The following is a 25,780-nucleotide window of genomic DNA, read 5'->3' as shown; positions in this document are numbered from 1 at the left end:
GTCACAGAAACAATGCTGTGTTCTTCTGTCAGGGAGCACACACTGTCAATCTGTCCGATTACTGATAGTGTTAACTTCAGTCACTGAATGAAGGTGATATCTGCTACATTTCTCTACCATAAAGTTATTTTTCCTTTGCAATTAATAATTATTCTATGTAAATATCCAGTTCCATACCAAACTTTCACTTACTGTTTAAGATCCATTGATGATTTTTGCCTAAATCATTACTATCATGATGGTTGCCAAATGGTGACTTTCTAATTCCATCATTCCATCCATACTTATTAATTGGCATTATACAGCAAGGAAGCTTTCTTTTCTTGCTGGCTGTTCAATTTTTCATGTATTTACATAAGTCTGAGTTCATGGATTTCTATTTTACTCAATGCCCCAAACCCAACAGTTTGGTTCACTAAGAGCTCCTTCAAACTTGTTTCTGTGCCCCTTGACACATCTGCATTATTCTTTGAGAATTTTCTTACTTTTTGGCTCCCAAAAGTGTTCCAAATTCATACTGTACTGCACCAGCCCTAGAGTCAGCCATTCTTCCAGAGTCCTTATTCCTTTTAATACAGAATGATATTCAGAAATGAAGGTCTGGTTTTTGGTATGTTCATTTGTTACCAGATAAACATTGTTTCTAGATCCTCTTAGAAAATAGAGGTAAGGTATGTATGTATGTATGTATGTATTTATGTATGTATACACACACACCCATACTAGCATCTATATCAATTTTATAATACTCTGTTTTATAAAATGCATGCAGATACATAGACATGGATTCAGACATGGACATAGATATAGATATACCATGAGTGTCCACCAATTAAAATCCAACCAAGCAGGATTCCTTCTATCCTTTTCCTTTTCATATTGGTAACTTTTTTCTCTATCAGTGAGAAACTTGGCTATTTTCCTCAATATATCCACTCATCTTCTCAGGCCCTCTGTATGTAATCAAACTCCCAACTGTACTGACCACATCCTTACTCAACCACCCCTTTCTCAGTTCCTAATCACAGCTGTTCTGCCTCATTTGGCCACCTCCTCAGTCAGTTCCCACTATTACAGCTTTCAATGACCATGTCTATGATTGGTTCCCAAGATTCAAGTCCACTCAGGAAGGTTGATACAAGACCATTTTTAGGGGCACCTGGGTGGCTCAGTTAAACATCTGACTCTTGATTTTGGCTCATGGTTTGTGAGCTCGAGCCCTGCACTGGGATTCTCTCTCACACACAAAATAAATAATAAACTTTAAAAAAAAATAATAAAGAGTTAAAGAGACTCTTCCTTCCAACTTGGGTCCCTGCTTCAAAAAAAAAAAAAAAAAAAAAAAAAAAAGATCATTTCTAGCTGCTAAAGACCCATTGACCCATCATCATATGCCACTTTCCCCCCTCCAAACTCAGTGTGGGCTACCACAATAGTCTCATCTCTCCCACGGGGCCTTGGTCAAGATCACTCTGTTTTACCCATAGATATCCTTAACTCTGAATATCTCAGAGAAACAGGAGTGATAACATCAATTTATTTCTGCCCAAAAGGCCCTGAACCCATTATGCAAATGAACCACTCATTTCTCAGAATTCTGCAGAGATTGGTTCTTTGCAAATTCTGACAAAATGAATCTTTTCCCCAAATAGCTATCAGCTACTCTTATGAATGAAAAAAATAATAAGGCATCCCCATTACATGACATTTACTGTATTATAAAATCATTTGTCTATTGGTCTCAGGTCTATAGACTCTAAAGTCCTTGAAAGTAGGCATCCTTGTAGCACCAATGCCTAACATACTGTCTAATCATTGTAGATACTATTTTTACTTATTTATTTATTTATTTATAGTTTTAGAGAGAGAGAGCATGTGCAAGTGGGGAAGGGGGCAGAGGGGGAGGGAAAGAATCTTAAGCAGGCTCCATGATCAGAGCTGACACAGGGCTCAATCCCAAGACCTTGGGATCATAACCTGAGTGGAAATGGAAAGTCAGACACTCAACCAAATGAGCCACCCAGGTGCCCCTAGTCATTAGAGACACTATAATTTTTTTAACCTTTATTTGAACCTGTACTTCCTTCTTCCTCTTTCTACATCAGGGCTCAACACTATGTACTTTGTAAGACTCAGTTTTTTGTCTAATAACCCAGCGTTTCTGCCATAGTCAGTATATTAGTGGTGATCAAGGGACAGTCTGAGGATGTCTTGGAGAAATAACCATTACAGAGATTTTGATCTCTAACAGAGTGCTTTCTAAGAGCCAACAGCCCTTTTATGGGCTACATATAGAAGACCTCTTTTTACCAGAATCCTTTTAATTCTTGAGGGACACTCTAAAACTCTCTCTTTGTAGGCCACCATTTCCTGCAAACTTTCCTGAAGACAGGTCCTTGCTGCTATACCAATGCCTTTTACAAGAAGGACTAAAAGGCCTAATGGAGTCTCATAAATCCATCAGAGCAGACCTTCACATAAAGATCAACACCAACTTTGGGCAGCAACTTCATGTGACAACAGGATGAGTGTCTTTACCTTGAGAAGTATTTACTCCCCTTCCCCCAACTGGAAACGGCTCTGATTGAGATGAGCTCCCCAATTCCCTGAATGTACCCTGATGCAAAGCAATTGTCCTCAAGGATTGATTTTAGCAGGCTCTTCACAATAGGGATTTCCATCTGAACTCACCTCACAGCCATATGCTTGACACTGGGTTTTAACTCACCCAAATGCACTCCCTTCCTCCTGTAAGATTGGATGACCTCAGGAGCATCAAATACGTTACCATTATATTCCTTGGTGACAATGATGAGGGATCGCCTGTCTTTCCTCTTTTAGCTATGTGAATTCTACCAAGCCTACCAAGAAATAGGTAATACACATAATGGATAAACTGATGCAAGCATAAAGAATGGGAATGTGGAAGGAATTCTTTTTATACCAGCATTACTCCCATACCAAACTCAGAGAAAAATGGCACAAAAATAAACACTAGTGTCTGATCTTACATGGGATCATAGATGCAAATATGCTAGTAAAATACTAGCATAAATCCAGGAATATGTTATAATTATAATATATGACAACCGGGTAGGGTTTAGCTCAAAATATAACGATGGTTTGCTATTAGAAAATTAATGGTTTCAATTTGGAAAATACGTATTTCAACAAATGTGGAGGAAAGCTCTTAAGGTTCAAACTCTATTCCTGATTTTTAAACATTTTGAGCAAACTGGGAAGGAATATAAATATCCTTAATTTCATATATCAGAAATCTCCACCAAAAATAATACTTGATAGTGAAACACAGGAATTCTTCCCATTAAATTTTGAAAAGAGACCTTACTTTCAATATTGTATTATTGATCATAAGCAATACAGAGAAACAGAAAATAAAGATAGCAGGTATCCATACTGAAGAAGGAAAGGCAAAGTATCAATATGCCTACCTAGAAAATCCAAAAGAAATAATTGTTAGCTAGGATGCAATGGGAAGTTGCTTAAATAAGGGGACTGAAAACTATCACAGAATGGAGGACGGGAAGGGACAAAAGCAGGGAAGGAATGTGTTTTGCTTCACAGAACCAACAGTTCCAGCCAAGGAGATGCCCAACTAGGTGTTTCAGCCAATAGCCCTTTGACAGGTGTGTCTCACTTGGTGACCCCTTACTTGAGCCAGTTTAAGCTGAATAGGCATTAAGGACCTACAGAGGAGGTCCCAAGGTGTCTTCAAGTCACCTTTAGCTCATTAGAATACTAAGCTCTCCTCCTATGAGCAGAGTTTTCCATCATTTTTTTGAACATACAATGTATGTACTAGCATGTTGACATGCTAGGCATGAGCAGTTGAACCAAAAGTGCATATGCAAGCTCCATGCCCCCTCCTCCAAAACGCTGGGAGACAGTGCTTTGAAAGCTATCTCCCTGTCTTCTTACTTATAACAATAAAAAGCTCTTTGCTTTCAACATTTCCTTGGATTGTGCTCAACATGATGCACCCCAAGTGGCAAACCTATATAATGATAAGCAATTAAGATAATAGGAGCTCACCAAGATAACCAGATATAAGAATAAGAAAAACAATGAAACAGGAGTGCTGGGGTGGCTTAGTTGGTTGAGCCTCTGACTCTTGATTTTGTCTCAGGTCACGATCCCAAAGTCATGGGATAAAGCCCCACATCAGGCTCCACACTGAGTGTGGAGACTGCTTGTAATTCTCTTTCTCTCTCTCTCTGTCTGTCTCCTCCATGCTCTCTAATAAGAAAAAAAAAAAAAAAAGAAAAACAATGAAAAGAAACATATGAAACAATTTTCAATCTCATCACATAACCAATAAATGTGAATTAAAACAATGCCCTACAAACCATTATTAATTTTTAAAATTCAGTGGTACAATCTTTTAGGAAGGGATTTGGCAACAGTAACTAGAAAAAGATCCATTTGTTGGCTTCTGCTATAACTCTATCCTAAGGAAATATTCCAAGATATATAAAGATGTTCACAGACTACTTTCATAGAAAACAGAAAAATCTGGGGAAAAAAATCTAATGTCCAACAAGAGAGAGAATGAATTAGCTAAAAAATCATATATTGGCTTAAAGAAATATATTTTTTTAATTTTATTTATTTTGAAGGAGGGGGGCAGGGAGGGGCAGAGAGAGAGGGAGAGAGAGAATCCCAGGCATGTTCCACATTCAGCACAGACCCCAATATGGGACTCGATCTCATGACTACGAGATCATGAGCCAAAATCAAGAGTCAGATGCTTAACCGACTGAGCTACTCAGGTGCCCCAATATTGATTTTTTTTTATCAATAAGAGATCTTTGAAGGTCTCTGTAATAACACTGAAATATTATTAAATGATAATTAGTGAAAAATCAAGAAAAACTATGTTTAGTGTAACAACTACATTAAAATGCATTTGGAGAAAAGTGTCACAAGAAATGTCGTATAGTCAACGATACAAACTCTTGACTCTGAAGTTGTGACTTCAAATCCGGAGGCTAACACCTCCTAGTAATATAACTTTGGCCAAATTCCCTGATTTGCCTCAGTTTCTCACCTATAAAACGGAATTTAATAATAGCAGCTGTTCCTTTTTCCAAAGAAGACATCCAGATGGCTAAGAGACACAGGAAAAGATGCTCAACATCACTCATTATCAGAGAAATACAAACCCAAACCACAATGAGATACCCCTCACATCTGTCAGAAAGGCTAAAATTAACTCAGGAAACAACAGATGTTGGCAAGGATGTGGAGAAAGGGGAACACTGTTGCACTGTTGGTGGGAATGCAAACTGGTGCAGCCACTCTGGGAAACAGTGTGGAGGTTCCTCCAAAAATTAGACATAGAACTACTCTAGGGGCACCTGGGCGGCTCAGTTGGTTAAGCGGCTGACTTCAGCTAAGGTCATGATCTCGCAGTTTTCAAGTCCAAGCCCTATGTTGGGCTCTTGCTGACAGTGCAGAGCCTGGAGCCTGCTTCAGATTCTGTGTCTCCCTCTCTCTCTGCCCCTTGCTCTCACTCTGTCATTCTCTCTCAAAAGAATAAACAAACATTTAAAAACACAGAACTACTCTATAACCAGCAATTCCACTACAGGGTATCTATCCAAAGGATATAAAATGCTGCTTCGACGGGGCACATGCACACCAATGTTTATAGCAGCACTCTCAATAATAGCCAAATTATGGAAAGAGCTCAAATGTCCATCAACTGATAAATGGATAAATAAGATGTGGTGTATATATGGAACAGTACTCGGCAATCAAAGAGAATGAAGTCTTGCCATTTGCAACATGGATAGAACTAGAGTGTATTATGCTATGAAATAAGTCAATCAGAGAAAGACAAATATCATATGATTTCCCTCATATGTGGAATTTAAGAAACAAAACAGGTGAACATAGGAGAAGAGAAAGAAAAATAAGATAAAAACGGGGGGAGGCAAACCATAAGAGACTCTTAAATAAAGAGAAGCAACTGAGCGTTGGTGGAGGGGAGGTCAGTGGGGGATGTGCTAAATGGGTGATGGGCATTAAGGAGGGCACTTGTTGGGATGAGCACTGGGTGTTATACGTAAGTGATGAATCACTAGGTTCTACTCCTGAAACCAATACTACACCGTATTTAACTAACTCGAATTTAAATAAATAAATTTTAAAAAATAATAGCAGCTGTCTCATAGAGTTATGACAGCAAATGAGTTAATACCTGCAAAGCTCCATGAGCTGTGATGTTGATATGGTAAGCTGCTAATAAACATTAATGTGAATGCAGCAGAGTGCTAGTAGGCATTGTATTAGGGAGATAAGATTCTGAGTGTTTTCATTCCCATTTTCTAAACTTTCTATGATATTATTTTTGTTTTACAGTAAAAATGCATATTTTAATATTAAAAATACTATTTCTAATTCATGCTAATCTCTTCTCTTGCCTATATTCTAATTCCACTCCCTCCTGTTTATCTAGGACCTGGTTCCATCCATTATCTCTTTTCTGTTATCTCAAACTCCTCTAATGATTCACTAAATAAATAGATTCCTAACTGTAATCTTTACTCTCTTCACTGTCACACTTCCTAAGGAAAAAAAAATTCACAATAACTTTCTTCAATTTGAATTTCCCATTCACTCTTGGGTATATTGGAATCTGAATTCTCTTTCCGTTATGCCATTCTAACAATGTTGTTAATTTCCTTAACATTCAAAACTAATTAATGTATATCCTATTTACCCGATCACAGGTGTTTTAACACTTCTAGTCACTTTCTCCTTGAAACTCTCTTTACTGTCCTATCACACCTAGTGAGAGGAGGAGGAAGCACAGGTTTTAGAATTGCCTCTGTTGGAAACTGAAAGCTGGTAGCCTGTGTCTGAGATCAGGTCTGAAGCCATAGACTGTAGAACCAATCCAGAAAGGAGAAGCAGGTGTGGTCAAGTGAAAGTGCTTGGCTGGGGAAATCCAATAATGAAACCAGAAAGCAAAGTGGGTCAAAGACAAAAGAACACCCTGAATCCCAAGGGGAACAAAAAAGTGCAGTTGCAGAAGAAAATCTGCAGAATCCCCGTGACCACTTCAGCAGAATTGTATTGTCAAATCTCAGTGTGTGGAGTCTTTTATTCTCAGAATATCTTAAGGATGCTTTTTTTATGTAACTCAATACCACCCTCTCAGACTCACCTCTTTCTTCTCTAACTGTTCGTTCTCCCATTTATTAATCCAGCCTTCCTTCCATTTATCGTAGATTTACCAAATGATCACCATAAGCCAGGCATTGTGCTATGCCACGAAGCTGCACAATAAATAAGGTAAAAGTCCTTCTCAAAAGCTCACCCAATTCATATTTCTTTCTCTGACCACCACATTAATGTGTTTCCCAAGGTTCTTACCTAGACACTTCTATGCTACTCATGGCTCCAACTGTCTCACATTACCAATGGGCTCCCTGGCTTCTTCATCTGATACTTGTAGATATTTCAAACTCAGGACGGCCAACACCAGACACTCATTTGCCACCAAACCAGAAGAGATCATTATCAACCTAGAAACTTTTAAGTCATGCATCAACTTTCCTGTCTTTCACCACATAGATGAACAAATGGATAGCAATTCTTAACAATATCATCTCCTAAAAAGCTTTCAAAACTGCACTCTCCTCTCTATTCTAACTCTACATTAATTTCAGTCCATAATTACTTTCATAAAGCCTTCTGTTTCCTGTCATCCATTATCTCCCCCTTCCAGTTCATCATTACTACTGATGTCAGAATTATCTTTCCAAAAGACAATTTTTATCCACCATTGCTTTGTATCCGTATGTTTTACCCCTGCATTCTGGACATTTAGATTTTGTCCACAGATTTCTTTTGTTGTTGTTGTTTATTTATTTTTGAGAGAGAGAGAGAGATAGAGTGTGAGCAGAGAGAAGGAGACACAGAATCAGAAGCAGACTGCAGGCTCTGTCAGCACTGAGCCCTACATGGAGCTCAAGCTCACAAACCGCGAGATCATGACCTTAGCCGACATCGGATGCTTAACCGACTAAGCCACCCAGGCACCCCCATCCACATATTTCTTTTTCATCTGTATCTCTCAACACCATGCTGGATAAAAAGAATTGCTTATATTTCCCAAACACAAGAAACTTTGGTCATGCTTTATGCCTTTCTTTGCCAAAAATGCTCCAACCTTGTTTTCCATCTGATATGTCTAAATTTGCTCAAATATTACTTGCTAGGCAAATTATTTCCCATCTCCTTCAGAGCTGTCCAACTTCTCCACGGAACTCTGTGCTTAGAGTATATCTCTATTAAGGAAGAATCACATTTGTTTTGCATTCATTTGGACATCTATATAATACTTGTTAGCTGTCTCCAACATTGAAACGAGTGCCTAAATGTAGATTGTAGAGATCATGTATTTTTTATTTTATATTTTCCTGCATCCAGCAAAATGGCCACCGCAAGTCTTTGCTGAAAGAATGAATAACTCACAGAATAAATAATGAATAGGAGAAAATGTGTTTTTCTTTCCCTTCATTACATGACTAGGAGGATACAACATGTATCTCAGTGAAAGGGCTGAGAAAATGCAGATTGAGAAATAGAATGAAAGTCAAAGGAGAAAGGCAGGAGAAATCAAGAGGAATCACTGGTGTGCACAGAAAACAAAGCTGACATCTAGGGAGAGAGGCAGAGCATGAGAGGAGATCAAAGTGAAAGCTGGAAAGAATCCAACAGGACAAGGAATATCAGAATCCCAATGAAATCTTTGCAGTTTGACTCCACGAACCCAAACAAGTCTCATCAGTTTGTCATCCTGGTAAAGACAGGACATTCCACAGTTCCTAGGAAAAGAACTAGAAAAAAAAACTTACACTTGGCCAGCAAGGCATCCGATCAAAAAATTTCCCAGAGTATATAGGTCTGATGCAATCTGGAGGTTCTACTCCAGGTTCATTGCTTTCAGTCTCTTTTCTCTCTTCTGGTTGTTGGGCAAACTGGCACTCAGAAGGTTCTATCACCAAGCCCATTTGGGGGCCTGTTTCATCTGGCTCTTCTAGACCAGTGTCTACCACTGCAGGAGGCTTCACCTCTGCACTGGGCTCCATTACCACACAGGTACCTCTTCCCAGTTCCTGTCTAGGATCCATATCCAAAGCAGGCTGTTTCCCTACTGAAGCCCCTAACGCTTTAGGGGAACCAGCTGCAGAGCCTCTCCTGCTCCCTAGAGCCTGTGGACTTTCGCCTACCATGCCTAAGGGAGGCTGTATTATCCTTCCAGAACACCCTGCCAGAAGACACTCATTTTCTAAACCCCCTCCTCCTGGCACCGTGCCCAGAGGTTTTGTTTCCCGTGAGGCTGAGACCCCATAGACTCCTAAATTACTCCTCTCCGTGAGGGTCCTAGACGTATTCTGTCTTTTTAATTTCATTTCAAGCTCCTTGCTCAACAGAGATTTTGTTTCTGGTGATGCATTCCTCTCAAATTGATTACTAACCAAGAGGTTCTCCCTACATGGGGAATCTTCTTTTCTTAATCCCACTCTCAACCCTAACTCTGTGGGAGATTTTGTTCCCATGACGACCCCCCTCTCTCCTAAATCATCCTTCCCTTCGTGAGTGAGCCCAACCTCTATGCTCTGGGGAGATTTCCTCTCAGACACCCCCATTCCTCCAACAGCACTCATCTCAAAGGGGAAGTCTATACCTGGCTCAAGGAAAGTTCCTAATCCCTTGGGGTGCCCCAAACCTTTGGGGGACCCCACTCTCACGAAAGAACACATCTCAACTCAGACTCCCTGCCCACAGCTTCCTGCCTACGAAATAACACCTAGCAGAAAGGAGACTAAGGTCTGTTTACCCGGTTACCTAGGAAACAGGGGCGTGGCTTAACGCGCAATTGTTTCTCGGGGCAGGATCCCGCCCATTTCTCCCCGACTTTCTCCAGTTAGTTTCTCTCCCTCTCTCTCTCCCCCTTCTTCTTTTTCTCCTTCCCTCCCTCTCTCCTCTCTTTTCCTCCTTCTTGACCAAATCTGGAGGGCAAGAAAACAAGGAGGATGTGGTTTTGGGCACTGGAGAAAATGTTCACTAACTTCTCTTCGGTTTCTCTAGCAAAGCAGTCCCCTCAGGATGGGTTCAACCGTGGGCTTCCTCCTCCTGGCCATTGGCCTACTAATTTTATGGCAATCAGGATAAAAGTAACCACTTCTCTGGTTGTGACCATTAATTTAGGTCCTTCCTTGTGCATGTACAAGCACAGTGCACCTTTCAGCCTAAAGAACTACTTTAAATTCTGTGAAGTTATTTGGTAACTGTGTTACAGAAACTACTTAAAGTCTTTGAGAATATTTACATTTTAATAAATAGGCTTTAAATAGTATTTAAATATGTTAAAGTTTGAGGGGTGTTATACAATAATGCATATCAACTTCTTAAAATATTGTGTAACTCAAACTCGGGATATGTAAGCATGAGATTTTCTTTAAATTGGGGCTACAACTTTGTCAGGTTTTAATGAAAGTGTATTTAGTAAATATTTGTCATGTTTTACACATACAGGGGATACAGAGCACCTAGCTTAGAATCTGAATGGAATTTATAGGATTCCAGTCTTTTAGAAACTATGAAAAACTTGTAAATGAAAAACTAAAAAAAACAAATGCTTAAGAAACATTTCACATTTGAACAAATTGTGTACTGTAATTTTCATATAGTTATTATAAATATTCTTCTCCCCCAAGCACTTTAAATGACTTGAAAGCATGTAAATGAAGGGATGTCTGTATGTATAAGCGTTCATTCAATTCTTTCATTTTTACAAATAACTATTGAGTACCTACTTTGTGTCTATGATGGGAATATAGTGAAATATAAGCCAATCCCTCTCTCTTGGAATTTATATTCTAGTGGGGATAAATAACCATCAAGTAAACCAATAATTAAGATCATTTCACATAGTGATAAATGTTACAAAGAAAACAATACTTTGATATAAAGAGATGCTACTTTAGAATTGGTGGGCTTAGAAGTTCCTTAGGTACATGACAATTGAACCAAGGCTTGCATTTAGCCGGGCAAAGACACAAACTTTTTAAACATGACTAGCTCAAGTTCCCATAATTTTTTTCTCATTGCCTTGCCATCATGCCCACGTTTCCTTATGTTAGAATTACCTTTAGGTTTGCCTCCAGGTAGTCCCAGTTAAAACAAAATGTTACCAGTCGTTACTATCTATGATTCATTCTTCAACTACACAATGGGGGAAAGACGTCCTGGAAGAGAAGGTAGAATATATAGGGTAAGAGTGCCAGGGGTGACAGAGAGAAGTAAAGTGCTGGGAATTTGTGAGTGGATGTTTATAGATTTGAGAGCAAAGGAAGCACTAAGGGCTGTGTTCAAGTCTATAACTTTATTTAGGGTCTGTCCACTTTGTAGCTTCCTTAACAAAATCTGTCAATTAGTAGGACTCCACATTTGACACTAAAATATATGCACTTGTCAGTCCTCCTCAGTTAACTGGGGCTAGGAAAAAAACACAGGCATATTGTGAGTGGCAGCAGCAAGAGAAAAGCTTTACTGTGGCATTTCAGTCTCTGGCAGCAGATCTTAAAAGTGCTTAGCCACTGGCACAGTACTCTTTAAGACAAACATTATGACTAAACTACAAAATATTGTGGAATGTATTCATGAAGGAGGTGAATTAAAAGACCAAATTAGTAGAAGAAAATAAATGAGGAAGCAATATCCTAGAACAATGAAATGGGGAGTTCCTAGCAATTTATAAATTTCCGCGTCCCTGTGTTATTTGTGAGGTCTTCTCCAATCAAATGCTCACTACTCTAAATATAATTAGGTTCACAAATATTTTTGAGGCCCTTGTTATCTCAAAGATGCTTTGTGAGGAATTGAAATGATGAATAAATAACGGTCTTGGTCCTTTAGAACTTTAAAATCCTAATGAGATTTTAGCTTCCCTAATGGGAACAAAAACCTGAGGAGAAAAGTGTAGGCACTGTAAAATAAGGCAGATAGGTATTAGAACCACTACAGAGAGTAAAGTGAAGTAGTGTGAAACTACAGGAAAAAAATAACTAAATCCAGTAAGAGTACAGTTAACCCTTGAACAACACAGATTTGAACTGTGTGAATTCATTTATCCGCAGATTTTTTTTTAAATAAATATATCAGAAATTTTTTTGGAGATCTGCAAAATTTTGAAAAAAATTGCAAATGGCATAGCCTAGAAATACCAAAAAAATTAAGTGAAAGGTATTATTGTAAGAGTGCAGTCTGTAATACATTTAACATACAACATGTTATTGGTAAGGCTTCTGGTCAATACTGGGTTATTAGTACTCAAGTTTTGGGGGAGCCAAACATTACATGCAGACTTTCAATTGTGTGGGGTCAGTGCCCCTAACCCCTGCATTGTTCAAGGGTCCACTGTATCTTCAGATGCCATCCAGAGGAGTTGGTGTCCTGGCCAAAGTGAAACCTGCAGTGATGGGTGGTAACAGTGTTCCGGGAGGGAGAGAACAAAATGATCAAAAATGCCAAGATGATAACATACCAACAACATTCTGGGAACAGAATAGACCAGTGTGATTAGGATACAAAGCAAGTGTTTGGGGAGAGGGAGACCATAGAAACAGAATGAAAGAAATGTGGGACAGGACTACAGAAGTTTGGACTCTATTTTGCAAATGAGATATCCTTGAGCATTTCTGAGGAGAATGACTGGCTGAAGCGTACAGAATGACTGAAGACAGGTGTGTGCATTAATTCCTGTTTATATTAATACTACCACAGCCTGGGTGTTGGGATTAGATCACAGATTTGGGGATTAGAGAATTTTTTGGTATTAGAATGGACAATGGTTTATGAGGGAAAACAGGAAGAGTGAAGATGATTCTGGCCTTTCATGTTCAGGTGACTGGGAGGCTGTTAATACCAGTCAACAAAGCAGAAGCAGGTTTGGGGTGGAATAGGTTTGGTTTACATACTGTTGACATGTCAAAACTGATGTGACATATCCTATTTCCTGATTCTTCCTTGGATTGTCCAAGAGGTATTAACGTGACTAACACACTATATTGGAACAACCTCTTGGGATAAAGTGCCACAGATACCATTTAGGTATGACACATTATGCTCTTCTGGTTAGTAACTGGGGAGTTGATGTAGAAGACTGGCTGTTCAAGGATTCAAATCATCTTCATTGCATAACGTTGACTGAGAACCCTCAGGATACCTTCCCTAGTACACATCCTAGACAATCAATATCGATGTTCTCAAAATGAAGCTTATCAATGGTAAACTGCAAACTGAAAAGTAGTCCTTATCCTGAGGGAAAGTCAATTTAACATTCCACCAAATTACAGAATGAATTTTGTTTTGTTTCAGATACCTGGCCAGAAACTACTCTATGAACTTTAACAAAGCAAGGTGTGTATGTAGGTCTGCAGTGGATGGTAATGAAAGTTTAAGTTGTACTGGAATCCTGCTTAAACTCAGGCTGTGGAGCCAGCCTTCAGGTTAGAATACAATTCATCACCAGCGCAGTGGGGATTTTGGACAAGTTACACAATCTCTCTGCCTCAAATTCTTTACCTTTAAAAAAGGCACGCCTCATTCATTAATTCCACACTTGACTGAAGATTCTGAGCTGGCAGGCACTATGCGAGACAGCATTGAGGACCACTTTGGGGAGTTAATATTCTAATGTAGGAAGGCATTTAGTTTCAGATACTAGTTTCAGAGTGAAACCTTCTAGTATAAGAGTAAAATGGAAAAACTCCTCTAAAGCGTTTCGTACAGTAACTCGCAAAGGAAAGCCCCGAATAAAAGCGAGCTATTATTTTAAGATTTGCTCCCCACCACCACCATCAAAAATAGATACACTGAATGAACAAAAGCAAGTTATTAAGATTTCCTCGCCTAGAGACAACTTCTGGTACGGGGTCTAATCCTCTTCCCTGGGTAAATAACCACACCTTTACAACACACCCATTCCCCCACCCCCACCCCCCGCAGGACACGTTCGGGGGCTCTCCCGTGCTAGAAAAGTACACCCCTTCCCCCCCCCCCACCCACCCATTCCCCTTAGCCAAGTTGCCAGGGTTGGGGTGTTGCAGGGTAGAATAACCGGGACTGTGTGCAAATATTCAGCGGGAACTTCACCGCCCCCCATGGCGGGGAGCAACAAACCCCAGTTTTCTCACGCTTCCCCGAAAGCCAGGGAGTAAAGGAGTAACCCCTCCCCCACCCCCACCCCACCCCCACGCCGGCCGCCGGGAGACCGAGACCGCCACCGAGATAACAATGGCGCCGACAAGGGCGGGGCCGTGCTTGCCTGGGATGTGGGAGGGAGGTGGGAGGTGGCTGAATCCGACGCGGCCTCTCGCCGAGGTCACGTGACACGGCCCACCCGGCCCCGAAAACCAGGCCCGGCCGCCAGGGCTTCGACAAGGGGCGGGGGAGCAGACGGAGAGAGCGCACTGGCGACGGCGGAAGTGACGAAGAGGCGTAGTTCGCTACGTGCAGCGACGTGGCGGCGAGGCCGGCGCCTGGCGGCGGAAGTGGCTCCCGCGCTGGGACTTGAGTGTTTGTGTTTTGGTTCGCGACGGAGCCGCCGGCTGGTCTGAGGGGAGGAGGCAGAGGAGGGAGGAGGAGGAAGAATTAGTCGGAACTCGAGCGCCGGCGGTGGCGGAGGAGGAGAAAGGAAAAGAGGAAGGCGGAGCGGAGAGAGGCGGAGACGGAGCCGGACGGGGGCGGCACCACGGCACGATCCCGGCACCGTCCAGTCTGAGGGGAGCGGCCTGAGGAGGAGACGTGCCGCCGCCGTCTAAGCCACAGCCTCACCCTCTCCTCGGGCCACGCCTGGGACCTGCTGCTGGGAGGCTTCAGCCCCGCGGCTCCGCGTGCTGCGGTCTCAGGTAACCAAACCGTCCCTCCCCTGCCCGGCGCCGGCCGGGACCCCAGGTTATACGCTGTCCTCGGTCTCTCCGCGGCCCTGCCGGCACGGAGTCCCCCGCCCATTCTTCCCCGCCCGGCGCCAGTACCCAGAGCTATCGAGCCTGGCGTCTCGTCCTGCCGGCCCTGGTGATTCATTCCTCAAACAGCTCTGGAGACCAGGATTTGCAGACTGGCTGAGGGAGCGACGGGTGTCACCCTCTTCCCTTCTCAAGATGGCGCCGTGAAAGAGTGCCGGAGGCCGCGGTTCCGTCTGGCCCCTGTCCTGGCAGTCCCGGAGGGGGTGGTCCCAGCCCGAGCCAGGCCAGGTTGGGGGAAGCAGGATGGGAAAGAGGGCCAAGGGGCCTGGCGGGTCCTGCTTGTTCAGGCCGTTGGGAGTTTGGTATCAGTTACTCAGGTACTCTCCAAGGAGGAACCGGGGCCTACAGCAGGTGTGAATGGGGGGGAGCTCCGCCTACCTGCGACTTCCAAAGACGGGTAATGGTGGGGGGAGGCGCGTCAACATGGTATGCTTAGGGACTGTCTGGTCTAAGAAGGGTGGTGAACCGCAGCTTAAAAGATCTCAAGACAGCTGGGCCGCTGCACCCGCACAGAGGGTAGAGACCTTATTAAACCTGTCTGCTGTTCTCCTCCCTGGGAGCTGGTTACCCCCGTGAGATTTTCAGACTGTAAGCTCTAAACGTCGCAATTCACATAGTTGGGGTTGGTCTCAATGCTGATTCGGATGCCTTTCAGATAACTGGTTAAAAAAAAGAAACGTGGACCGCCCTGTTTTAAGTCAAGAGAGCTCAGAAACTTAATTTTTAATGCAAAATTGGTATAACAGGAGCTCATAGAGTTGCCGTAAGCAAAATTCATGGAATAATGGTTGGCACAAAATAAGGGTCTGGTAAATGTTAGCTGCTGTTATTGATGCTGTCTTTATTAACGAGCTCCTAGAGGACTTCATAGGATACGGGTTGTTCTCAAAAGATTTTAAAATGCATTTTATGCAGAATCTTCGTTTTGCAAAACAAAAGTTTCGGTAGCGAATAAAAATGAATGCCCATGATTTTTAACCTTACTGTGCTAACTTTATACATTTATTTCCTGCTCTAGAGTGTTGGAGAGAGATCTGTTCCAACAGCTTTAACCCTTAAAAGGCACAGCAAAAAAAAAAATTTAATTTTTTTAATGGGAGTCTCATGTTTTCCCTGAAATTTTGGGCCTTGAAAATTTGGAGCATGTTGTCCCTGACGAGTATTTCAATTTGCTGTTTTGTGGGTAGTGAGACAACTGGGAAATATTTCAATGGGTATTGAAATATCTAAAGGTGTGTTCACATGTTTAGTCTGCATGATGTTCTGTTTATCAGAGAGCCACTCTAATTGTCTTTTTTCAGTCCCTGTTATGTGTTGGCCACTGTATTAGAGACTTTTTTTTTTTTAACATATATTGTCTCATTTAATTCAGCAGCTATGTAAGTTAGTTAGGTATTTTGGAAATGGAGACTTCAGTATACCCAGTCAAGATTACATCACCAAATCCAATATTTTTTAATGTGGTGAGGAGTCAGTGTGGAGATTGGGGCATTTTTTTATTACAGAAAAATGTTAAAGTACACAAAAGAGGGGGAGAATAGTAGAATGAACCCATCACCTGCTTTAAATTATCTATGGCCAGTAGTGTTTTATTTATATCCCTACTGTTTAGAAACAACTTAGACCTACCATTTCACGTTTAAATAGTTCAGTATGTGTTACTAAAAGAACTCTGCAAAGCTGCTGTTGAGATAAGGCAGTGGTGATTTTATTGTCTCAAATATAAGGTCTCGTTGGTATTTATTAATCCATTGTCGAGAGGGAGTTTTATATAACCTCATTTCATGGGGAAAGCAAATTTCTTATATGAGGTACCCAAATATAACAGTGATTTTTAGGGGGAGGAATCATCAGGTTTAGTATTACTAGTAAGCACATAATCAGATTTTGACTAAAGATAAGAAAACTGTGATTTTTGAGTAGATTGGAAGAGAGTCCTTTTTAATGTTCCCTTATTCCTTTCAGATTGAAAATTAGCAGTAGGTATTAAGAAAAGAGACAGAAGTTGCCCTTTAGGCCAGTTTTTTCTAAATGTGTTAAATGGAAAATAACGACTTAATTATTAGCCCCGAAACTGCAGAAGAGTGTAAGTAAATAAGACACCAATAAGCTAACCACATAGAAAACCACTGTTAACACTTCCATGTATGATGTATTTGAGCACATGAGGAAACAGTTTTAAGTCTTTTAGCTACTAGACACACAAACAAAATATTTGTTACTTTGACATTACCATTAATCAAAAACTGTACAATTTAATAGGGGCCTTCAAATAATAATAGCCAACATTTATTGAGTTCTTACTATGTTCTAGGATCTGTTGTAAGAACTTCCCATTTATGAACTGAATTTTCCCCAAAACTGTTTTAACCCATCTAGTCTGGCTCCAAAACCTGAACTCTTAAGTCACCTCTCAGGTTGACTGGGTTTGAAACACAGCTATGTTGTGGCTCTGTCATGGCTCTGTCACAGTAACTATGTGACCTCAGTCAAGTTACTTAACCTCTCTGTGCCTGTTTCCTCATTTTTAAGGATTGTAACAGTCTAGGATTGTTGAATGACTACGTTAAGTACTTAACTACCTGGTACAAAGTTGAGTCTTAAATAAAGATTAGCTTTAAATCTTTTTTTGATCTGAAAATTATAGCAGGATTTTAGGCTTAAGTCTCATACTTTTACATTATTTCAGTACAAAGGTGGTGAATTTAAATACATGGGAATCGGTGTCCTGTAGAGGTTACAATTATCATATGTGATAGGCAAAATTACTGAAGTGATTAACATTAGATTTGTTTACTGATTTGTGTGTTTAATAATACAATATTTGTTTCTTTACAGGTTTCTCTACATCCAGAAAGAAAAAAATTTTACACCTTGCATCCTGGAAGTTCATTTAAAAGACTGAAATTAGGGACTTCTTTCAAATTTGGACATGGCTAATCGAGGAGCAACAAGACCCAACGGGCCAAATACTGGAAATAAAATATGCCAGTTCAAACTAGTACTTCTGGGAGAGTCTGCTGTTGGCAAATCAAGCCTAGTGCTTCGTTTTGTGAAGGGCCAGTTTCATGAATTTCAAGAGAGTACCATAGGGGGTGAGATTTTCTTTTTTCCCTTCATTTAATTGAATCATACATTGGCAAAAAAGATTTTGCAGTTCCAGTTGTGTGATGATGAATACCTAAATAGGTCACACAGTGAAGAAAACCATTCAGCAGACCTCAAGCTTTAAAACTTATCTTGATTTTTGTTTAGGTAGTATCTTTCTACATTTTGATTTCCTGGTTATCCCCAAGATGATTGTGTAAAAGCTGGACTACAGATACAAGCATGAACAGAGTCAGTGTCCCAAGTAATTAAATTTGATCCGATACCTGTTTCTTGATAATGATTAGAAGCTTCTTCGAATTAATACGTTTGTGCTGAATAATATTGGCTTTAGAATGAATAATGAAAATAATAAATAGTGAAGGTTAACCTTAAAATTCTAATTCTAAATAACTAGACTATTTGTATATTAACACTGATTAGTAAAATTAATTAAATTTTATTAAACTTGAAGAGAAAAAGTCAGTGGTCAATGGAAAGGGACATGAAAGGGAAATGGGACCTGGAGAGAGAGATCAAAGATGAGGAAGAGGTCGAGTAAGCCATGGATACAGTGGTTTTGGTAGGGTTGAGAGGGGATGAGGGGAAGGTAAGAGGCAGGACAAAGGAGACAACTAATAGTGCAGTGTTGTGGATAAAGACAGGAGATTGGTGATTGAATTAATCAGATTCACAGCTATATAGCATTGGAGCAAAACTTTTTTCAGTGCCTCAGTTTCATCTGTCAAATGAAGCTTTTGAATTAGGTAATATCAGAGGAACCACACAGCTCTAAGATTCACAATATTTTGCAAGGTGTGTGTAATTAAGCAGTACTATATTTTTAAAGGTATACATAAATAGATTTTGAAAAGTCAAACTTCTGAAATATGTAACCCAGCTAATATGTAGCAACTTTAGATCTGTGTTTTAGGAATATAACTTTATGTTGTGCATTTAGTGTATGTTCTCAGGTACACTTGATAATTTTATTCATAGTTCAGACCTTTCTAATGAAATAGTTTGTGAAACTGTACTACCTCCTGACTTCCCTGCGTACAGAAAATACAGTACATAGGTGGTATTTCCACTTTAATAGATGTAGCAATGTGTTTGTCATCTTCTTTCATTTGTGTATTTATCAAGTTACATAGTGTTCTATTGTTTCAGTGTTTTATGTTTTTTATAATGGGTGACCTTCAAAAATGTAGTCCACATCATTGAGCTTTTGAGTTAAAAATGTAATGAACAACATACATTCTTTGTGATTTTTTTGTTAGAACATTTACACACACACACACATTTGGTTTAGGAATGAAATATCTCTCAAGGTAGTATCGCTTGTCAAGTAATTGTCAGTGGCAGCATTTCCCAAAGTTCATATGCATTCTAGGCTAAATACCTGGGCCAGATAGGTTTGGGACTGGCTCTGTGCCACCCTCCCCCTCTTCACAGTGCATAGTCCATTAACAACACTGAACCACTATATAGTAAAGAACTTAATTCCTGGGGAACTGCAAGAGCCTCAGGAGGGTAAGACTAGAATCTTTGTTTTTGTTTTGGATATTATGGTCATCCAAATGTACTTTGTCCTAATGATATTTAAAGAAGGACATTTGTAAGAAAAATTGAACCCTGTCAGTGAGTTGTAAATATACAGATCTGATAAATGTTGTATGCGTATATGTAATCTGCATTTCCATTTAACACAAATCAGGTGATCTACATTTATGGATTTTTCAAGTGTTTTGTTCCTATATTTAAAGCTTCCTTAATATTTTTCTACTTGTGCAAATTGACTTTTAAAACCAACTTTAGAAGGGATTTATATCCAAATTTCTCTGTTAACGGTTGTTGGACAGTTTATGTTATAGATGACCAATTTTTAGGAAGTCTGACAGTGCCATTATGATTATAGCTGTGAGCACTGGGTTTTTGTTTTTGTTTTGAGACATAGTTGACATAGTGTAAGCTTAAGGTTTAAGACATTGATTAGATATGTTTTAATAGTGAGTGCTGTTTTATGCTCTTTGATAACAGCTCTTCGCCCTTAGGGACAATACTAGTATTCTGTTGTAAGGATTTCATGGTTTGAGCTATTTAATTATCAACACCCCAAGTCCATAACTTGTAAGTAATATATATTTTTGTTTTGGCTGATGTGTGGTAAGACTTACCTAACAAATGAACTTAGCCAAATGTTTGCATTTTATTTTTTGATGGTTTATACCTACTAACATTAGGTATGGTCTGAAGAGCTAACTTAAAATTTTCATGTTTGAAATCATGCTATTCTCTTGAGTTTGTGTATTCTAGAGCCTTACCTTCATCAAGAATATCAGGGTAGTTTATGCAGTTCTAAACATGATAGCTCGATTTAGGAATCAATGTTGTCTCACTGCATCCTATACAATTGCCCCTTTGCCCTATAGCACTCATAATAAAGTTAAGTAGTTAGGTGTTGGGTTTAATACTTCGGGGAGTTCTAGCTTATTTGTAGGGATTTAAAGTCTGCAGGACATTTATGTTCTTATTGTTTAAGACGAACCCAGGGGCGCCTGGGTGGCTCTGTTGGTTGAACATCCAACTCTTGATTTCAGCTCAGGTCACGATCCCAGAGTCGTGGAATCAAGCCCTGCGTCAGGCTCCCACTGCCCTTTCCCCCACCCTCACACACACACTGTCTCTCCCTCTCTTTCTCTAAAAAGGAAAAAAAAGAGCCCAGAAGGTTAGCAAGGAGCATTTGGTTCATATGGTTGTGTTCCTCAGTATCTCCTCAGTAAATATCTGTTGGATAGGGCTGTTCATCTTTCACTTAACACCTTGAGTACTTTAAGACTTTAAAGGTTTCAAGTGAGTTACTCCTGTCAAAAAAAATATTGTTTAAATGCTATTTATAAACAAGTGGATCTTCAACGTAAGTCAGAGCAAGGTTAAAATATGCAGTGAAGGGGCTCTGTGTGGCTCAGTGGGTTCAGCGTCCACCTCTTGATTTCAGCTCAGATCGTGATCCCAGGGTTGTGAGATTGAGTCCTGTGTCAGGCTCTGCACTGACATTGCAGGGAATGCTTGGGATTCTCTCTCGCCCTCTGCCCACTCCCAAAATAAGTAAATAAACCTTTTTTTTTTTTTAATATGCAATGAAATAAGATGCAGTCATTCAACTCTTCTTCTTTTCTTTTGAAAGGTAAATGTTTGATACCAGAGTTTAATTTTGAATGCACTGATCATCAAAGGAATGTCAGACAAGTTTAGGTTGCAGAACTGTACGGGAGAATATTAACATTCCTCCTGCAGGTAACTGTTATTTTTGAGGTTTGGTTTAGCACACTGGTTCTCAGAATGTTCCGTAATCCAGAAGCATCTGCATTACCTGGGAACTTGTTAAAAATGCAAATTCCTGTGTCCTATATTGAACCAAAACACTGAAGTGGGACCAGTAATCTTAAATGTTAACAAGTCTCCCAGGTGATTCTGTTGCATACTGAAGTTTGAGAACCACTGCTTTTTGTGTTCTGAGTAGTCAGTATTACATTTACACTAAAGTTTTTGGAATAATTGCTTTTTGTTAAACTGCAGTTTGAGTAGGGTTTTTGAAAACATGTTGTTTGTTCAGCTACTCCAGTTTGAGGATTACAAGTATTGTGTCCTGGTAACATCACACATGACTTGTATCTCTTTGTATGGGAACCCCTTCCCTCAACTCTGTTAACCTGGTAGGCCCTTTAAGAGAGCATGGCCCCTTCTCTGTCCCATCAGGGTTGCTCTGCTTTGTCTCTCTTTACTAAGGGACTTTGTATAGTTTTCAGTTATCTGTACCAGTGCTGTTCTCCTTTATTGCCAAAAGTAATCAAGGACTGATTATACACTAAGTTAATTAAAGAAACAAGTGCCTTTTTAAATTGTAGTTCCAGCACATGGCACATATTAGCTGCTTGATCATAGGTAAGTCAGACTCAGCTCTCACATGAAATGGAAATAACGTATCTAACTAGAAAAGTTTTTAGTAAGGGTTAAATGAAAGTACATATAAATTTCTTGGCACAGTGCGTAATACAGAGTAAAATGCTTATTAAATGTTAGCTGTTACCACTACCATCACCATTACTTTTTGCTGAGTCATTTTTATCATTGTTATATTGCTACAGCATGACATTACTTTGGAATTATGACTATTCCATATAGTGCATGGCATTTGATTTAGGATATGACAGTAATAAGTTTTTTATGGTTAGATTTTCTTTGTTGGAAGATGAAACTTTTTTAATTTTTAATGTTTATTTTCGAGAGGGAGAGAAGGAGACAGCGCGAGTGGGGGAGGGGCAGAGAAAGAGGGAGACACAGAATCTTAAACAGGCTCCAGGCTCTTGAGCTGTCAGCACAAAGCCTGATGCTGGGTTCTAACTCATGAGCTGTGAGATCATGACCTGAGCCAAAGTTGGATGCTTAACTGACTGAGCCACCTAGGCACCCCTGGAAGATAAAATTTATAGGAACAAATAAGACTTTAAAAACTTTATAAAAGCAAGTACTTAACTAAATTTGAGCCATCCTAAAAATGAAGTTTTTGCAGATTCATTCAAGTGGATAGTATAAGCATGTACAACTAAGTTTCTTAAAATTCTGCTTGGTAAATTCTTACTAATTTTTCCCTCTCCATTTATTGGTTTTCACAAAACTAGTTAGTCGTGTATATTACATTAAATGCATGCCACCCACATGAACTAAGCTATTTGTGGAAGTTTTCTCACAGGGGGAAATTACACTGTTAAATAGAATACTAAGTGTATTCAGATATTAAACTTGTCTCCTAAACTGAGAAAGAAAAGCCAGCCAGAAAATTTAAATCTGAATAACTTACGTTCTTCCTGTAGTAGTAAACTTTCTACTGTTGCCCTTCACTTGTTAGCCTTCAGAAAGACTGATTTGTATACAAATGATCCCCAGTTTACAGTGGTTCTACTTAGTTCAACTTCATGATGGTGTAAAAGCAATACAGACAGTAGAAACCATACTTTGAATTTTGATTTTCTTCCAAGCCGGCAGTATTTGGTACAATACTCTTGTGATGCTTGGAAATGGCAGTGAGTTCTAGCTCCCAGTCAGCCACGTGATCACAAGGGCAAATAACCGATACAGTCACAACCATTCTGTACCGGTAACAGCCATTCCATTTTTCATGTTTAGTACAGTATTCAAAAAATTACATGAGATATTCAACCGTTCATTATAAAATGGGTTTTGTGTTAGATGATTTTGCCCAGTTGAAGGTTAGCATAAGTGTTCTGAGTACATTTGAGCAAAGGTAGGTTAGGTGTATTAAATTAATTTTTCATTTTTACCAAATTCTCAACGTGATGGGTTTATCAGTATTAACCCCATTGTGACTTGAGAAAGGTCTGTAATTGTAACCCTTACATTTATTACCTTTATCTTTTTTCATCACATTGCTCTCAATTAAAAGTACTTTTGAGAAAGGACGGAAGACCTAGATAGAGACAGACCATAAGCATATGGTTTTTGACTCATTAGAAAAATGGTGTTTGAAATGTTCATTGTTCTTTCTAATACAGTGAGAATTAAAATTTGTGGAAGTTAATCATTGGTTTCAAGTGAAAGAATATTATCTTTATGCATGGTACTATTTCCTTCTAGAAAGTATGTATTCAGTATCTGAGATAGGTTGTATTACTGAGAGAAGTTGGTAGAGATTGGCTACTTTATATCAGTTTATACGAGTTTTGTCCTAAAAAATAATTTTTTAATAGAATTAACTAATTTTTTTTCTAGTATCCTACTTCAGAATGTTATACAGGAGTATTTAAACATTGCTGCCACTTAGGAGTCTGTAATCTTGTTTTTAGTCTTGGCAACCTTTTATGGACACTTTGTGAGCCCTGTTCGAACATTTGTAAAATGAGAGGATTGTAAGTAAGAATTCTTCTAGAGCAGGCTTTTTTTTTTAGTGTGTACTTTCCACATTAAACAATATAATCAGTACATTTTAATCTTTTCCTCCTCTTAAAATTTATTTCATAATTTCAGTTTTTGAACATCAGTTTTTGTCCTGTCTTACTTGATTCATTGATTGCCCTCTGGTGCTGCTTAAGTGTTCAAAGCTATTTGGTAGAATGGTTTTTGCCAGTTAGCTCTAACTATAGCGAACAGCCTCTGTTGATTAATTTGCTGCTTTTATTCTCTTACAGACTGGGAAGTAAGATTGTCAGACTTCTTTAAAATTCATTTATTCAACAAATTTACCAAGCTCCTAACATTGTGCTAAGTACTAGAAATCAAATCTTACAGTTTAGGATGGGAGACAGATTGAGTACACATAAGGTATGAAAAGTGGTATTACATACCACTATTTAAATTAGGCCTAAATTTCTGACTGATCTTTTTTATTTATTATATATATATATATATATATATATATATCCCAAAAAAGGATACATACGTATATATAAAGGAAGTATATTCTCAGTTACATACTGAAGAAATATGTAAATTTGCGTAAACTTTGGTGCTTGGACTTCATGACATCTATTTTGGCTGCATTCGGACTATTTTTGCTACCTTTCTGTTGTTGACTCTGTTCTGAACATTTAAGGTTTGTGGATAATTGACTTTCGGTAGACACCAGAGGCACATAAGATACTTGGTTTGAATGATTTGATGTGGTGGGTTGGGAAACTTTATTTTTATTTATTTATTTTTACTTAAGGTTTATTTATTTTGGGAGAGAGGGTGAAAGCAGGGGAGGGAGAGAGAGAATGGGCAGCTTTTTAAGAACTTCGTTAATAGAATAAGAATTCTGACTTGATAAAAATAGAGAAAACATTGTTTTTGAAAAATGTTTCTTTTCTCCTTTTGCATCTTACACTATAATAATCAGCTGTTACTTATATGCAATCTTGTGATGCGTACTGAATTTAACATAGGATAAGCTAATTTGGAGTCATCATTGAGAGCTTTTATTACAGACCTCTTGGTGGAGAGAATAAGAATGTGTAAGAATGAGAAAAGCAATAGGAAATAATTTCAAGAGGTTTTGGGAGTTTGATCATTGGCTAGCTTGATATAAATACGAACTAGCTAGCAAATTATTAAATTTCTCAGGATGAAAGTGTTACTGAAGCTACATATTGGATTTTGGAAATGAATATCCTTAGTGCTTTACAAGTTTTATAAAACAATATTTGAAATAAGTTGATAAACAGCATTCACCCTCTTTTCAAGGTAATACAGATGTGGAAAGTAGAAGCAGGATGAGGAGCCAGTTATTCATGGTTTCTATCCTTGAGGATAGCAAGTGCTTTTGGACTCAAAAAGAAGAGGATAATCTGATGATATGGGACTCAAGTCACTATATTAATTATTGGGTACCTTTAGCATTTCTCAGCATTTTACTAGGACCTTACTACGGTTATATGAGGTTACACTAAAAATTCTCTTTCCTATATTCTCCTAACCCACTGGGTTCTCTCCGTCCCCCACCCAAGACAATGTAAATTTGTTATATGCCCTTGGGAAGTTACTATTACTTTTAATCTATATAGTCTCTTCCCCATTTAATACAATTTGAAACATATCAGGGCTACTATAATGTAGCTTATATTTTTCACTTT

At 39.2% G+C, this 25,780-nt stretch overlaps 2 protein-coding genes across 3 annotated transcripts in view; one reads left to right on the top strand and one right to left on the bottom strand.

Moving 5' to 3' along the window:
* EFHB (EF-hand domain family member B) overlaps positions 1-9,832 on the bottom strand; it is a 48,334-nt gene extending 38,502 nt beyond the window's left edge. The window contains exon 1 of the mRNA XM_047098793.1: positions 8,889-9,832. Within this exon, the coding sequence (XP_046954749.1) occupies positions 8,889-9,797 (909 nt within the window). The 5' untranslated portion in view covers positions 9,798-9,832. The remainder of the gene's footprint in view (positions 1-8,888) is intronic.
* Positions 9,833-14,609: 4,777 nt separating this feature from the next.
* Positions 14,610-25,780, top strand: part of RAB5A (RAB5A, member RAS oncogene family) — a 30,601-nt gene continuing 19,430 nt past the window's right edge. Inside the window, exons 1-2 of one of the 2 annotated variants that reach the window (XM_047098791.1) lie at positions 14,610-14,948; positions 17,904-18,160. In XM_047098791.1, the coding sequence (XP_046954747.1) occupies positions 17,998-18,160 (163 nt within the window). In that variant the 5' untranslated portion in view covers positions 14,610-14,948; positions 17,904-17,997. Of the gene's footprint in view, positions 14,949-17,903; positions 18,161-25,780 lie in introns of those variants that run through there. The other variant, XM_047098792.1, reaches the window with a different exon arrangement.

Source organism: Lynx rufus, unplaced genomic scaffold, assembly GCF_022079265.1.
Source record: "Lynx rufus isolate CCGP_SWC_20201006 ecotype Redwood Valley unplaced genomic scaffold, mLynRuf1.p SCAF_5, whole genome shotgun sequence".
In the NCBI taxonomy this organism is placed as follows: Eukaryota; Metazoa; Chordata; class Mammalia; order Carnivora; family Felidae; genus Lynx; species Lynx rufus.
Note: the sequence above shows the minus strand (reverse complement) of the source record. Positions and strands in the feature narration are given on the sequence as shown.